This window comes from Pygocentrus nattereri, chromosome 7 (assembly GCF_015220715.1).
Source record: "Pygocentrus nattereri isolate fPygNat1 chromosome 7, fPygNat1.pri, whole genome shotgun sequence".
Classification (NCBI taxonomy): domain Eukaryota; kingdom Metazoa; phylum Chordata; class Actinopteri; order Characiformes; family Serrasalmidae; genus Pygocentrus; species Pygocentrus nattereri.
Window position 1 is genome coordinate 34246020 of NC_051217.1, and position 17890 is coordinate 34263909.

The 17890-nt window shown below is 39.5% G+C and overlaps 1 protein-coding gene across 3 annotated transcripts in view; it reads left to right on the forward strand.

Moving 5' to 3' along the window:
• cntn5 (contactin 5) overlaps positions 1-17890 on the forward strand; it is a 356151-nt gene that overhangs the window by 228878 nt on the left and 109383 nt on the right. For all 3 annotated transcript variants that reach the window (XM_017701954.2, XM_017701955.2, XM_037540216.1), the window contains one exon: positions 11849-11951. In XM_017701954.2, the coding sequence (XP_017557443.1) occupies positions 11849-11951 (103 nt within the window). The remainder of the gene's footprint in view (positions 1-11848; positions 11952-17890) is intronic.

A 17890-nucleotide genomic window follows, 5' to 3' on the forward strand; every position in this document is an offset into this window, starting at 1 on the left:
TAAAATCATTCTGCCTACACTGCTACCACTGTTCCCGGAGCACATGAAGATAATACAGACAGTACATGCCTGTTTTTGCTTAGTTTTCCATGGATGCTACAAGGCTAATGTAGGCTCAAACCTCTTCAGTTAGCGTAGTGCAAACTGCTTGTCAGAATCTTCACCATAGATATACATACCTAGAAGCCACATTGGGTCCAGTTAGGCACGTCATATATGCCACTATTTTAGGGTGGTCAACATCCCTGCCGGCCTGCTTTCGGTACCATTACAGAGTGGCAGTTTAAGAAAGATACTGTACAAAATTACACTATTTCAAGAATATTGCTCTCAGAAAGCAGGATACGATTATATAACAGAGGCAATGCAGTGATCCACACTCATGTTTGTGTGATTCGTATTGTCTGTGTGATGTTTATGTGTTGATATGGCCATGTGCTTGGTGATGCACGCAACCTGTTGATGTGATTGTTTTTTCTCTGGTTTTATGTTAAGCTTATTCCTTTTAATAGTTTATTCAGGGGATCTTAACTTTATGTAGTATTCATCTATTTCCAATGATGGTTAATGCTTTGTAGGTAAATTAGGGTTAGGGTTATAGCATTCATTAATGCAGAGATATTCGTAACATTACCACCTACTTACACACACCTGAAGTGAGGTTCTTGTTGGAATTTCCACCTTGAACGATGCATCTGCCAGCGTCTTGTTCGAATTTTCCCGTTCCATCCTAAATGGTGCAACAGCCTGCTTCTTGTTCGAATTTTCCCGTTCCATCCTAAATGGTGCAGCTTCAGGCACCAGAAAGTGACTGCTGTACCCTTAAAGGTGGGCCGAGAAAACTCGAAGAAGAGGCTGGTAAATAGGTAGCCAACTTTAGCTTTGTCCTTTTTACTGTGTTTTGGGGGGTTATTTTATTTTCATCATATTTTTATTTTATTTGTATTAAGATTAGAAAATGTCAGTGTGTGTTTTTAACGTAAGGTGCAGAATGAATACTTTCCTGCTGGTCCGGATGGCAAATTATCACAGTCAGTTATTAAAGAAATAAAAGCTACCGAGAGCAGTCCATGCAGCCTAGATTAATCTGTGTCTGAGGGTTATAACAAAACAAATTATTAGAAAAACAGGTGAGCAATAAGGAAGTTCTGCTGATTTAATCCTGAGACTCATCGTCTCTCAATACAAGTGAATTTATTCACAAGCGGATCTTGACCTCTCCACGTGGTGGACGCACAGACGTATCACCTTAGATAGAGAACAACGGAGTACGCAGCATCTAGGCATCTATGATCATCACCCACTTTCCTCAAACTGCACTGAGTTGTCAAGTAATCGCGAATTGCTTATGTGGTTTCTGGCACTACATGGCACTGCTGTCTATAACAATAGACCAATATACAGATGAATTTCGAGCTTCAGGAGGGCTGCTACTGCTGTTTTCAGCCATGCAGCACATTTTGAATGATTTAAGTGTGGAGATTGCACTGTAATAAGTGGTGAGATATGAGCTTCCATTACTTACATTAGGTACATTAGCCTTGTCTCTTCATTCAAAATTTAAAGAATCAGACTTCAGACCCCAGTCTTGACCTGACTTGTTGTGTAAATTTGATGTTTCACTGGATTATTCTCTTAAGATACAGTTGCAGTACAGTTTTTCTCTCAAACCAGAGCACAGTATGACTTGAAACCCAGCCAGTCTTTAGTTCCTCTCTGTCAGCTAGAATGTTAATTAACAGGAGGAGAGGCTCGTCGCAGAGTAGCTTCACCTCTGTCCTTCCTGCTGCTAAGATGCTCTTAATCAAAGGTGCCCAGCTGCATCTGTGCCTGGCTGCACCTTCGGGGTAAGTCATGCATCTTCCCCTCCCGATCAGAAGCTGCAGAGGGAGGCCGCCATCGCTGCTGTGTGATGAATCGCGCTCTGAGAGACGTGACATGGATACAACAATAACTCTTAGCCAACCATGGGCGGAGTTCAGTAGCTGGGAAAAACACTTGCAGAGCTCACGATCGCCCATATCTCAGTTGGCCTTGGATCTTAAAGGGTCAGTGCTCATGCCATGACCACCTTTGAGGTCAAACAGCGCTGCTGGTCTTGATCGTTAATCATTCATTCATGTAGGACTTGTTCCCTTGTGCCCTTGGTCTTGAAGCACACATCATAGATTGAGCCATGTGGATTGAGCTGGCATCCATTTAGGGGAAATCAAAAGGGACTAGTATAGCAAAAAGGGCTCTCAAGGTAAAGAATTTATAGCCACTTCATTTCACATTTTACTCAAGTTATAGTGCACATCGGTGCAACACTACAAACAGTACTGTACAAAAGAGAGACGATGAGAGACGACTCATCTTATATATTATTTCCATTCTAAATGGCCATTTTCTACAAGTTATTCATTTTTCTGTGTCAGGAAAAGAACAGACAGTCTGTATTTAAAGATTTGTAGAAAAGATATTGCTTTTCCACACTGTAAAAAATGAGAGGTCAGCTCAACTTAAAATTGTTTAGTAACTGATCACGTGGGTTTTCTTGGGTTGAGTCAACTTGAGGACACCAGAGTTCACACAACTCAAACTTCTTAGTTGAATCAAAAATTCTCTAAGCTACTGTTTCTGATGATCCAAGCAACCAATTTCACAGTGAATGATGTTGACGTCTGGACTATTTTACTTTCTCAGTAGTGACTTCTTGATGGCTACACATCCATTCAGACCCACAGTGTTGAGTTGTCTTCTTACATTTACATTTACATTTACAGCATTTAGCAGACGCTCTTATCCAGAGCGACTTACAAGAAGTGCTTTGTCAATCTAGAGAAAGTATCTTTGCTAGTTACCAATAGCTTAGAGAAAAAGACAGTCTTCTCACAGTGAATTGATAGACAATCAATAGTCAAGCAATAGCAGTGCTTGATTGTCTTCTGTCTCTCAAAGATGAAAGCTTTAAGCACTGTTTATGTGGTTGTGGCAGTTTTGGTGGTCTACCAGGTCTTGCACTGATGTTTAGAGTCCCTTTTTCTATTGTAGTCAAGACCACTAGAAGTGAGTCAGAGTCCAAGACTGAGAGCTGGACACATTGAGGCTCAGTCAAGACTAAGAAATGATACTAGTCGAGTCTGAGTGAAGACCAAGATCATAAGTGGTGATCCTAGTTTAAGACTTTTTTCAAAATATAAAAACTTAAAAGAAGAAATCTGAAAATTTTTCATTGCACATTCATTATCTTTCGATATATATGATAGATGTCAATGAATAATATGAAGATTGTTTTATGATGTCTAACATTAAATGTATGCCTTAAAAAGTTATTATTTATTATTAGTAATAAATTATAACTTTCATAAGCAAGTGATGGTTGAGATCTCTTCTTTAAAAGCCACCTAAAATCAACTGAATACAAAGCAAACAACATAGATCCATTTTTATTATTAAATGAAAACATAGTAATAAGAACAATTCCAGCATTTGCTGAGGAAGGTTTGAATTTTGGAACCAATGAGCATCAATAAACAAGTAATATCCAGTTAAGCCATCATGGAAGGGACCAATTGAATCCTCAACTGGCGGCCAACAGATTTGCTTAGACATATAAAGAAACGATTGTTTTATTCCGTTCAAAGGTTTTGTTGATATTTAATAATAGAAAGTTTCAGTTTTCTCAGAAGGAGAAATCACACTCAGCTGGTCTTGAGAAGATGTCACCTTATCCTGAGACTGAAACAAGATGATGATGCCAAGATTAAACTGAAACCGTTATTTTATGTTCTTGAGACTCATCTTGAGACCTGAGTCCACACTCAAGTATTGCCACTACCATTTTCTCTATAATACCACCACTATAATAGTGTTTTGAACTCCTGTTTTGGAGACTCTTGGTGTTTAACTTGTTTTTGTTTGACTTTTCTTTATGCAAGATGATTATTTTAGATCTAATCTTTTCAGAAATATATCCTGAAAGTGAATAACTTTGGCTTAATGGCTGTTCCGACAGGAAATAATAGAAATGAATGGTCATCCCACTGTAGCTCTGGTGCAAAACTAAAGAATTTGGAGTGAGGGAAAACTGTACATAGGGACTATGAAAAAATGTTTCTCAACTTTTACGATTTGAACTCTGCACATTTTCATTTCATTTTAGCTGTAAGGGTTCACTCAACAGAATGTCCACCTCTAGTCCTTTAGAGCATGCAGTAAATATCTGACAGAAACAGAAGTTTCTACTGCCTCTGGAAGAAGATGAAGTTCGTTTACGAGGGCCCTTCCTTTCCCTTATGCTTCCATATATATTCACATCATGATGGTAGGAGTAAGCTGTAAAAATTTATTGGGCCTTCAGGAGCTCTTTCGCTATGTGTGCTTTAAAGTTATGCAGGGTGAGTTTGTGTCTCGTAATATATTCAGACTGGGGGGGCAGACATAAGTTAAGTGCGCAAACGCTCGAATACTCACAGAATACGCTATAAATCCTAAAAGACAGCATCTACATTTGTTAATTATGATGTTAATCGGAAGTAAAACTCTTTTTGTGATTTTATTAATTACATGATCAAGAGAGGGGATTTTGGATATTGTCACAGTTAACCCTTAGGGGCCTATAGTTACTCTTCTATTGCTACACTGTTTAAACCTATTGACATTTAATTACATAGTGCATTACACAGTAAATTACATTTACAATTCAATTTAGATATTGTTTTGGTTCAAGATTGTGTTATTGTGTTTATTTCAGTGTCAAGAAATGTCAAAAATGTAAAGGTTGGTTTCATTTTCTACCAAGCAAGAATGAAGAAATTCCATCCATCCATTTTCTAAGCCGCTTCTCCGCCAGGGTCGCGGGGGGGTGCTGGAGCCTATCCCAGCAGTCTTCGGGCGGAAGGCAGGATACACCCTGGACAGGTCGCCAGTCCATCGCAGGGCAGACAGACAGACACAGACAGTCACCCACACACTCACACCTAGGGGCTATTTAGATGAAGAAATTTAATCTATAAAATAAAACCTCTTCTGCTGACAGACACAAGTGTAGTATGGTTTGAAAATACACTTTGGACAGAATTTGTGTTGTTGTAACAAACATTTACTTAAAGGCTACCGACAAAGGGGACTCAAAACACATGCATAATCACTGTGGAGCTTATTTTAAAAGCAATGCTTGAGTCTTGATCTGCCAAGTTGTATGGCAATTGTATGATTGTTTCTGCCAGATAAGCTGAAGCTCCCCAAAGTTGTCCATCTTTGTTTTATGGCACGCCTCTTTTTTTTACTGACCAATCAGAGGCTTGGTCATGTAGCGTCTTCGTCCATGGAATTTGCCCAGCTGCCATGTATGTGACACAGTGGACTAAGCCTCCACGCAACATCTGCGGTTGTAGATGAACGTTGCCTCTGCAAGAAGTCTGCTGAGGCCTTGACTCTCTCAGATTTGAATCATTATGGTCTGAATTTGCATCAGTGCTTTAGTTGAGGAGCAGTCATGGGCTGGAGGTTAGAGAACCAGCCTTGTGACCGGAAGGTCACCAGTTTGATCCCCTCAGCCGACAGTATTTGACTGAAGTGCCCTTGAGCAAGGCACCTAACTCCCTACTTAACCCTGGCCACTGTGGATAGGGCTGCCCACCACTCCAGGTATGTGTGCTCATTGTTCATTGTTCTAGCTAGGCGAATTCTAACCAGCTTCTCTCTTCTAGTTAGCAACACTGTTTAACAATGAAGTGACACCATGGAATTGTGCACTGTGTTCACCTATTTGGTGACCATGTATGCAAACTGGTTCTTGATTCTTTTCATTTTTTAAATAATTCTGCACAAGACAGCAAAAACTTCTACGTCATGTAACACGTGTATGCAATTAGATTGAAGCTAATAAAAAGGGGATACCACCCAGGCCTGCATCTTATCATGTTCCAAATGATGACATAAGCTGTTCATAACTATAGTATTGCTTTCTTCAGTACATTATTAAATGATCATGTGTTAGGTAGATAATAAATTTGCTTATTATTGTCTCCAGTGACAACTGTGACTTCTAAGGGTTAAAAAGCCATCTACCTGCATGTTTGTCTAATTTGCCTCACTCTGGACATCCTAACTTTCCAATGAGCTTTCCCACCGCCACGTTTGCTCATAAAGGTGGGCAAACATCTCCCAGCATGCCTTCAATTTGTGGTTTTCCCTGAAAAAACACAACCTTGTTTCGGTTTGGTTTAATCATTAGAAAAATAGAAGTGAAGCCCAGCATTGTGATAATGGGTTTTTTCATCAGCTGCAGGATTTAAAAAGCTTTGAGCTGCTGATGGATGCCCTGGACTTTCATCAGGTAATTGTTCTGCATGGCGCAACAAAAGAAAAGGAAAATTGCTTCGCACCAAACTACCCCATTTCATCTTAATAAATGGATTAAATTGTGATTTGAAAATAGGCATTGCGACACCATGCACTACGCTGTTTGTTTCAGCTCAGCCAGCCCAGGACAGATTCCTATCAATTTCAGTCTCTCCAGACATTAAATATGATATGGGCAGAATATGTAGGTGCATAAAGCGGTAAAATATTGCAAATTCATTATACACGGAGGGTTGCTTTGGAGCCATAAATGTGTAACAAGTAGGGAGACTGAGATTGAAATTGAAAAAGGGTTTGGAAAAAAGGAGAAAAAAGAAGCCGGTCATAAAATTTCTTGAACACGCATTGCAGCCTGCATCCCAGCAATGAAATACCCACTCTGCCTCTACATTTGATTTCCAACTAGACTAGTTCTGTCTGGAACAGGAACACAAGGACTGCAGGCTTTTCGCTTGCCTGTGCTACATAGTCCTCTATGAATAAAACCCCCTTTAAGTTCACCTTTAGCACAGGATGACCTTGCTAGGGTTAGAGACATAGCTGTGTTGTAATGAGAGAAAGAGAGTGACACGTTCTCATGCAAAATTCATAGTTTAGTTTAATAAGGCTGATAATGATAATTAGGCTCCCTGATGGAAGCGTTTTCGTCTCATAACAGGAAAATTTCTCAGTGCCATCTGACATTATCTCTCTCAGCAAATGGATATGGGTGGCTCCTTAAGATCCTGATGAATAAACAGAAGAAGCATGGCCTCCGGCTAAGACTAGAAGAGAGAGCTGGCAGTTTAGATGGCACTGTGCTCTGCAGAATTTTACACATCAATTAGGCTCTGTTTTCTTTTTTTCCCCCTTTTTTTTTTGGTCTTGACAAGCACTCACATTTTACACTTGCCTGCAGCTTCTGTTCCATTTTTGCAAAATCATTAGGGCTAGCAGCCTGCCATACTCAATCGGCCACAATTGGAGGAGAATGTGCCTGAATCTTTGCAACACTCCGATGAGCAAAGCGTTTAGCCAAACTATAGGACTGTTGTATAAAACTGACTGTTAGTAGTTACCGGAGAAAATTACCGTAGCACACAGTTCAGTATCTAGCAGTGAACAAATCATCATTGGTGGTGCTTTTTTTTTTTTTTTTTTTGGTGGCAATGGGCTGTGGAGCACTGTAACTGCATTCCCCGTAGAGTTGGAGCCTTTAGAATGAGTTGGCATGGAGTTTGTGACCCGGAAATAATCCTCCTACTTCAGTACACTCGACATAATGCTGGGTTAAAAACAATTTTCTAAAAACAAAAATAATATAAAATAATATAAAATTTATAAAATAAAAACAATTCATTTTAACCCTTTTATCATGTTGCTGAAATTCTTCTGTTTGCTTTTCTTCTTTTTTTTTATTTTATTTTATTTTAGTTGACATTTATCACTCAAAAACACATAGTCTAAAGTAATATAGCTACCAGACATACTTTGAAAGAGTGATGCGATCTTTTCAACCCATGTTTGTTAGGTTAGCTATGTAATTTAGTTGGTAGACTGACATTAGCCATGTAAAATACAATTATCACACAGATAATGTTAGTGTCTACTTAAAAACAACCTGGCTGTAAATGTTGTCAAATGTCATATAAAGGGCTATGGATACCAGTGACTCTTTAGTAAGACAGTGGAACCAAACATAGTAATTGCATCAGTCTTACATCATAACTAGGAAAAAAAGTCCAGTTCATAATATTGGGTTTTCTCTTGGTTTCACTGAAGACTAAACTGGCGGTGGCGTATATTGAAAATGAACCTTTAGCTGAGCTGCTGTTTTGATGCAGTCACTAACACAGAGGCTAGGCTTTTCAAAAACTACCCAAAAAAGGTACCCAGAACTGTGGAAACAACCCAAAAAATGATCCAGCAGGCTTGACCCAGTGTTTGGGTAGAAAAACAACCCAGCAGTTTTTAAAGTGTAGAGACATTAATTATGTGTTTACTGGACAATGTTTTTTTTTGTTTTGTTTTAATCATAAAGTGTTTTGGACAATGTTTCTAGTCTGCTTTTGTTGAAGTTCAGGAGTTAATATAGATGTTACTTCAACTCTGAGGCTCAATGTTACCAAAAACAGAAGCAGTCTTTCAGCAGAAGTTGGAACATTACGCAATAACACTTTGTTTATCACTGCGCTCAGTCGCACATTACCACTGGCTGTCGCAGAATAAAAAAAAAGATTAAAAAAAACATGTAAATGCAGCATTGCTCTAGCAAATGAGGGACAAATTCCCAAATGCCCTTCCAGAAGGAATGTTGGATGAGCAGGTGTGTAGAAAATTGAACATTATTTATGCCATCACCCTATTTTGATGTTCAGAAGTTAAAATCTTGAGGAAATAACTAATTATTTCAACCTAATGAGTCACAGTTTGTGACTAATGAGTCACCAGTATCAGAATCAGAGTTTTATAAAACATTTTTCTGCTTATACATTTATACATTTTTCTGCTAATGCTTATACAGCACTGGTCACATGTTAATTATACAGTTGTACCTGATTCCTGTTTTTGTTTGCGTAGAAACTCTTAGTAGACACCCGCTCTATTGTCTACCCATACCGTTGCAAATTATCAACAGACTTTCAGTAATTAGCTTCTCTTTATGTTAATCTGCCCCAGAGGAATTTTTCCAACACCTTGTTGAAAGTGTGCCATCATGAAGAATTAAGGCAGTTCTGAAGACAAAAGGGGGTCCAACCTTTTACTAGCACCTTTTACTTAGGCATACCTAATAAAGTGGCTGGTGAGTGTATATATATATATATATATATATATATATATATATATATATATGTGTGTGAGTGTGTGTGTGTGTGTGTGTGTGCATTTATATATACACACTCATATATTTGAGCAATACATTGCGAGAGAGAGTATGTTGTCATGAAATAACATCATGGCTGTGATTTGGACGCTGTAGAGCATCACAGCCGTGATGTTTTTGGTAATAACACACAACCTTGAGTGTTCTATTGCTTTAATACAACAGTTACATAAAATAAGAAATTAATAAACTGGGCCATGAACATGACGTTTAATATGTTTTAATGTTTGCAGTTCCTTCTGCCAAATTAAAGTTCCTTAACAAGCAGCTTATTGCTACGTCAGAGTAACAAAATCTTCTCACTCACTGCACAGCCGACAGTTCGTTCTCCAGCTCCTTACAATTCTCAAACTGTCATCACCACTGAGCAGCTTTTTTGTTGTTTTTTTTTTTTACTGTGGCAGTTTGGTGTTTTTTCACAATGGCTTAGATGATCTGGTCAGACTGAAAATCAGATTACACGTTCGGCGAATGGTATTGGGTTCATTTATGGCTGATTACAGGTTGTTTAGCTGTTCTTCTGTCACAGCTGCCAACTGAAAAGCGGCTCAGTGGTGATGACAGTTTGGGAATTTAGTGTAGTCTCCTTTTCAGAGTCTTCAGAGCCAAATCGGCTGTCGGTCAAATGTGATCTTAAAAGTATCCATTTTCTGTTTGTAGCAAAGCAAGAAATAAAACCGTTTAAATGGCTCGGGCATCTCCTACAGCTGTCAAAGTTGTTGCTTAGCCGCGGCATCTTAGTACAGTGATGGAGTGTTTGTGAAGAAAAAGTGATGTTATGGTGAAACAACAGCACAGTTAGAACGCTTCTCAACCAAACAGCTTGCGTGGCCGGAACTACCTGTTCTATAAATGTATATATAAACAACATTTTGTGTTTTATTTACTTATTTTCTACAGTATTTCTAAATTCAGTAAACAATAATTTGCCTTAAAATGTATGAAGTGTGTTCCTTGTAGAGGAGGTGTACTAATTTCCACTTAGAAAATCAACAAAACATAGCTTGACCTGGTGCCCAATCTTTCACATTATGACTGTATTTGTTAAATTCAGCCAAAGCCTAAAGCTTATAATTCCTTATAACCCTAACCTTAATCTAAACCCCAAACCTAAACCTATTTCAAATCATAACCTTACTCAACTGAGTTTTACCAAGTAGTTTGTTAACATTTTAAGCTTTTGTAACTAAAAAATAAATACCTTGGTTAACTGTTGTGATTGTAACTGTTTATAAACAGTGTGACCTCAATGCGTCTCATGTAACTGAGAGGCTCTGTGTCAACTATGCACAAGGCTGTACTCTGAGATAACCTCAAACCTCTTGTTAATTTTACAAAGCACCTAGTCTTGCAAAAAAAAAAAAAAAAAAAAAGGAAAAAGAACGAGTTCACTCGCTATATCTGGAACACACGTTTTCTGCCATGGCACTTAATTAATGAGGCAGGTGTTGCAGCGAGCGCCTGGGTAGACACCAGGGTGGTATATGGAGGGAGAGGAGCAGAAGGCGTGAGTAATGTGCCAGTACCTCTGCCGGGAAGCTAGTGATTTAGAGGCCTGCTGGCTCCTGCAGCTTCGGTGGAGAGCCCTTGGGTCAGAGGAGGCTCTCCAGGTAGCTGTGGCATAGCTAAGGCACCCTACTAAAGACCCTTCACCCCTGAGACTTCATGATACAGCTGTTAACTCCCATTTCAGCTACACTTTCAAAATGGTCTGGAGATCGTTTGGCCAGTGTGATAGATTGGGCCTTGGGGTCATTCCAGAGTCCTTTAAACAGAGTTATTTCTGTAGTCTCAGGTCAAGTCAAGAGGCTTTTATTGTCATTCCATCTATGTACAAGTACACAGTGGAGTGAAATGATGTTCCTCCAGGACCAACATGGTGCAACATGGAAAAAGATAAAACTAGAAACAATACAATAAATATGATAAATAAAACAGACATTAGACACAGTAAACAGACAGGACAGTGCAGCACCGATACAGCACTGATTTCTGAGCATGAGGTAGTAAGAATAAGGTGCAGAGATATTTAACATGCTGTGATATGTGAGTTTACACAGTCAGATTATAACTGGGGTATAGGTATACAGTACTTGAGTAGAATATAGTATTAGCAGCAATGTTCCAGATAGGCAATGGCATAATTGTCATTTGTTACACTTACGTTCAGTTTACAATGTGTGTCTGCAAGTTAAAGTCTTGACTTTTGATGGTTTTCCATTTGTTTCAATATCACAAATATAAAAGCTGTTTCTCTTTCCAACAAAGAAGGTTTTACTTATAACAATACCTTATTCATTCAATTTTAATCATCATAAAATATCTCTTTTCATGCTTAAAACAAATGCAATATTGGCTGAAAGTTTAACAGAATTTCCCCACTTGTTTCAGTGAGCTACAAGTGAGAATTAATTAAAATAAAAGATTACATGCTTTTGTTATTGCTGGCAATAACTGTGGCTTCTAAGGGTTACACATCTGCTGGGCTTGTTCTGATCTTCGGGCTTTTCACAGTGTGAGAAGGGAATAAAAACCATCTCGCTGCTGTTCCTGTATGTTGTATTCAGGAGATTCCTCAATTATTCAGCTGCTTGTGTGTGTGTGTGTGTGTGTGTGTGTGTGTGTGTGTTTTTCTAGGTGTGATGGGGGAGTACGAGCCCAAAATCGAAGTGCATTTTCCACCGACGGTGCTGGCTGCGAAAGGAGTGACGGTGCGACTGGAGTGCTTTGCCCTGGGGAAGTAAGCAGTGCTTATAGAATTCAGTATCAGTGTCTCCTCCGCCACCACTCCCCACCCCCCCACCCCCCCCAAACCTCTACCACTCAACCCTGTCATGTCACTTTCAAGGTGACACCCTGACAGACACAGGAAGTGCACCACACTCCCTGAGTCAAGACTTGGCAACAGCCTACTGTGTTAATAGTCATAATTATGAACCATTTATCCCGTCACAGCTTTGTTTTGGGCAGAAGCCCCGATTCCTTCCCCTGAGGAGGAGGATCAGGAGGAACAGAGTGAAATGCAACCAGGCGAAGACTATTTTTATGGTTCTGATGTCATGAACTTCATCCAGTAGTACCGAACTGCATGCAGCACTTGGCATATCAAAGCAGCAGTTATGCTTATTGGAAACTTATTGGAATAGGAAAGGGTCTAGGATTGAGCCCTGGGGAACATCGTGTTACGGTAATAGTACACAAGGGGGTAAAGAGATCAGAGAGTTGAGTAGAATAGAGAGGAAGAGTTTGCGGGGTGAGGGAGAGAGAAAGAGATAAGAGAGAGTGCAAGGAGGCAAAAAAGAGAGAGATCTTTGCACACCCGGCTTTGTGGAGTGCTTTTAATCTCCATTATGTCCACGTTTGGCCAAAGATCCCTCAGTGACAAATAGAGTTGGTCAGTGGAAGCAGACAGCCAGGAGGAAGAAAAGCACTCTGACTAGTGTGTTTACAGCGAGTTATGTGCAGCAGAGGCCTCACGGTAACGTCATTAAAAGTGGATGCCGCCATTGCCTGCAGCTGACTAATGCAAAGAGCTGCATCTGTTTAGGAGCGTTCTGAACTGCATCACTGAAATGCATATGTTGATAGTCCTCAAACCAAAGATTGCTGAAAGCTCTCTAGTATACTAACCTAACGGTTTTTATCCCGTTTTTATGGAGGTTTCAATAGAGGCTCATACATCAAAGTGAAAGTAAAAGCTAACAAAAGTAGAACACATTAGTGAGGATGTACAACATATATTGCAACTATACAACAGAGACATCCTAGAATGAAAAGAATGCCTTGCTTTTGTAATAATATACCTAGCATCTGTACTCAGCTCTATTTTTATTCTTGTGTGATCCTTCCTTTTATTGTAGATGCAGTTATGAGTCACTCTGGTAATAAGACTATCTGTCATTATGAAAAATTACTAAACAATGGGAAGAAATATTTCATTCGATTATGTGTCATTATTTTGAGCTCAATTGCATGTAAACAGAGATGAAACAAAACTCTTAGATGAGGAATTTCCAAAAAAGTCTTCAAGATCGTGTCACTGCCAGTGCATATTAATTCATTGCGCTGCATGTAAAGCCTAAGGAATTTCTATGGCAACAAGAACAGTTCTAAGAGAAATGTTCTGAAAATATGTTGTCAATTTGCTGCCACCTCTTTATCTGGGATGCAGAACCAACAGAACATTTTGCATAAAACAATACAGCTTCTCATTTTGGTGCATAATCCTGTCTCACCATGCTTCTGTTCTGTTTATATTCATTATTTGCTCTGAATTAAACATCTACATGGCCTATCTTAAAAGCAAACAGCTTCTAATCTCCACTGCTCTAAGCACCCAATAATTGTTTACAGTGCCTGCACGAGCTCTCTTTGTGAGGGAAAGTCATTTACAATTAATTATCCACATTAGAATAATGAGTCATTCCTTAAACCTATAGACATTGCTCTTCGTATTCATATGCACCTCTCTTTCTCAGGGAGTTAACATTGCTGCTCAGCAGCGATTGAATTGCATGAACCTTACCTTTAGTCTCGCTGTCATGTAAACCAGCATTTCTCATTGCAGGTCCAAATAATATACAGATAATCCATACATCCCATTCCAAAACCATGGGCATTAATATGGCGGCCCCCTTTTCCAGTACTCTTCTCGGAAGACTGTCCACAGCCTGTGGCCAATTAGTCAAAGGAGCGTTGTGAGGTCAGGCACTGATGTTGGATGAAAAGTTCAGTCAGGGCTCTGTGCAGTTCCTCCAAAACAGATTTGTCAAACGGTGCCTTATGGGCCTTACTTTGTGCATAGGCACAGTTATGCTAGAACAGAAAAGGGCATTCTCCAAACTTTTCCACTACAATGTTGGAAACTAATTGTCTAAAATGTCATAAAAGCATATCATTGTCCACAGTGATCCTTCACTAGAACTAAGGAGCCTTGTCCAAACTCTGAAAAAGTCACAGCCAATTATACCTAGGTAGCATTCTCCAGGCATCCACCAAACCCAGATTCATCCATCAGACTGCCAGATTTCTACTGCTCCACAGTCCAGCAGTGGTGTGCTTCACACCACTCCAGCCGACTCTTGGCATTGCACATAGTGATTTTGCTCGGCCATGGAAACCCATTATCTATGATAAACACCTATCCCAGTGTACACGTCTTATGCTGTTGCTTTCACAGACAGTTCGGAACTCCATAGTGGGTGTTATATCAGAGGATAGGCGAATAGCTCTTGGCAGCCCTACTGTGTGAGTTTGTACCGCCTTGTGGCTGAGCTGTTGTTGCTTCTAGATATTTCTATTTCACAATAACAGTGCTTACAATTGACCAGGGCAGATCTAGCAGGGCCAAAAATTTATGAACTGACTTGCGGAAAAGGTGACATAGAGCTACGTTTAAAGGCACTGAGCTCTTCAGTTGGACCCTTAATACTTAATAGGTGTAGCTGAAACACCTGAACTCATGAATTAGAGTTGTTTTCGGCCATATAGTGTACCTGCTACATCTTTTATCTGTGTGACAACAATTAGTCCATTTTTATACACTCACCAGTCACTTTATTAGGTACAGCTGTTCAGTTGCTTGTTAACACAAATAGCTAATCAGCCAATCACATGGCCACAACTCAATGCATTTAGGCATGTAGAGGTGATCAAGACAGCTTGCTGAACTGCAAACCGAGCATCAGAATGGGGAAGAAAGGTGACTGTGAACGTGGCATCGTTGTTGGTGCCAGACAGGCTGGTCTGAGTATTTCAGAAACTGCTGATCTACTGGGATTTTCCCGCACAACCATTAGAGAATGGTTTACAGAGAAAGAGAAAATGTCCAGTGAGCGGCAGTTGCGTGGACGAAAATGCCTTGTTGATGTGAGAGGTCAGAGGAGAATGGGCAAACTGGTTTGAGATGATAGAAAGGCAACAGTAAGTCAAATAAATAAACAAAATCTCTGAGGAATTTTTCCAACACCTTGTTAAAAGTATGCCATGAAGAATTAAGGCAGTTCTGAAGGCAAAAGGGGGTCCAACCTTTTACTAGGTGCTAGTGTACCTAATAAAGTGACTGGTGAGTGTATATAGTTCTATTAGCTTTGTAGCTCCACTGCATAACCAGAGAACTTTGCACGCCAACCCTGGTTTACATAATCACCTGCAACTGAGTTGGAAACACTGGGAAGCACTGCTTTAAACCAAGTTGGCGCTGATGACTTTGTGTCCTCCAGTGAACTTTACTTCTCACCCCCATACCTCTAAATGAATGATTTATCAGTGCACCTTATTAGGAAATGTCAATCTTTATATAGGCACAGGGGACCGAAATTGAACTTCAGATTGCTTTTAGACCCACCCCACACTGTCAGTCAGTATGTAAGATGGCGTCATATGGTCAGGGAAGGTCTTTGTGTGCTGGCCAACAGGCTACAGTGTTTATTATCAATAGAGTGTCTATTGCAGTGAAAATGTCTGCAGGGATGGCTTCCAATGCCAGTTTTGTGCTGAATGCTTTTTAAAGCCTGAGCAGTGATGTGTGGCCATGAAAACGCTGGCAGAGGCCTCTTAGGAGGAGCTGTTTCATCCATTCTGACATTTTCTGACAGAAATCTGTGTGAATTGCATTCCAGCATCCAAATTATCACTCTGCTGTTACACAGTCCAGTCTGAAGGTCATTGGTTTAATTTTGCCTGTGTTCATTTGTGGATATGGCTGTATCATTTGGTGCTTTTAGGGGAATAGAGGTGCATCATAATGTATTGACCTTTATGTTGTGATATGCTAAGATTCTGTAATTATATGATCATTTATGGACTTGTTTATGCACAACAGACTTCTGACTTACTGGGCAATCACTTTAAACCGGGAAATGACTGGAAAATGTATAAACACAAAATGTTTAGCTAGTATTAAGTTTGATATAAATTATGAATCGAAGAATTTGTGTTTTTGTTTTTTAGCTTATTGTACTGTATTTTCCTCAACTATTCTCTAAATACTGCACCACTTCTTCACCAGGAAAACATTGGCAAAAGACTGACTTCTACGATAAGTTGTTTTGTCTCTGCTGACATTTTGTCGACAGACGTCTTTGTGTAATGCACCCCCCCAACATAATCACCCTGCCTTTACACAGTGCAGTCTGCAGGCTATTGGTTTAATTTAGCATGCGTTTGTTTGGCGGCATGGCTTTGGAGATGGCTTCATCAGTTGTTTTTAGTCGTGTAAACATGCATCATATTGCATTGATCTGAAAGTTGATTTGCAGAGAACTGCTGGAAAATTAATATGAAGGACAGATGGTTATCAGGGCCTGATAACTCAGGCATTGTTTAGAAAAATGTGTTTACATTCAAACAAATGTGCATTAGTCACGGCAGAGAGACAATGCATACATTTCATTATAATTCTAATAATATTCAGTAATGTTAGTGCTCATTATTTGGCCAAAATAAAGTTAAAAGTAAAAAAATAATAATAATAATTTGAACTGTGCTGAAATGATCGATTAAAAGCTAATCCTGGTTAGATTTGAGTTTTCATAATCAGGCCTTTCACAATCACCTGTTGTGAAATAGGTGATGAAATAGGTCACCTGTTCACAATTATTAGAGATTATGGTCAATGTATTATCAATGTATCACCACAACCAGCATGTAAGATGGATGTGTTTTCATCAGTTGGTTTTTCCTGGTCTATGTTATGGATATTACAAAAACAACAAAAATTCTATTTAACTGAGTGCTATAGCATGTTTTGTTCTTTGTTTATGTTTGTTTCTTTAAAGACGGCCAATGAGCTTAGAGTAATTTTGGCTTGTATCCTAGCAGAATAAATGTTTTCTATGAGAGAAATGTTTCAGCTAACACTATATGTGATTCTGCGGAACTGTAGACACTTGTAAACAGTGCAGTATATAATTTTATGTCAGTACAACTTACTGTGAGCTATAAAATAAAAAAATTAAAAAAAACTAGGAAGCTAATCAACCAGTTTAGCTGCTTAGGCTCATACTTTAATAGGGGCACAAAATGAACAGGAAAAGACTATTTAATTGATAAGCAAAGTTATTTACATATCGATTGTATATGTCAGCTAAAATGTCTTGATCGTGACAGGCTTATTCATAATGCACTGAATTGTTTCCTGAACATCGTAATCAAATTGCGACTAATAATGAGGTCCTGCATGTTTGCTGTTCATGTCAAGGTGTGTACTGTACATCAGTGAAAATCAGCAGGAATTGCATTTGATTTTCTTCTTATACATCATCTTCTTCTTTCAGCTGCTCCCTTTAGGGGTCGCCACAGCGGATCATCTGCCTCCATCTTGCCCGATCCACTGCCTCCTCTACTTTTACACCAACCATCTCCATGTCCACCTTCACTACATCCATAAACCTTCTCTGAGGTCTACCTCTTCTCCTTCTACCCGGCAGCTCCATCTCCAACATCCTTTGACCAATATATCCACTATTCCTCCTCAACACATGTCCAAACCATCTCAACCTGGCCTCTCTGGCTTTATCTCCAAACTGCTCCACCTTCACTGTCCCTCTGATCTGCTCATTTCTAATCTTGTCCATCCTTGTCGCTCCCAACAAAAATCTCAGCATCTTCATCTCTGCCACCTCCAGCTCAGCCTCCTGTCTTTTAGACAGAGCCACAGTCTCCAAACCATATATCATA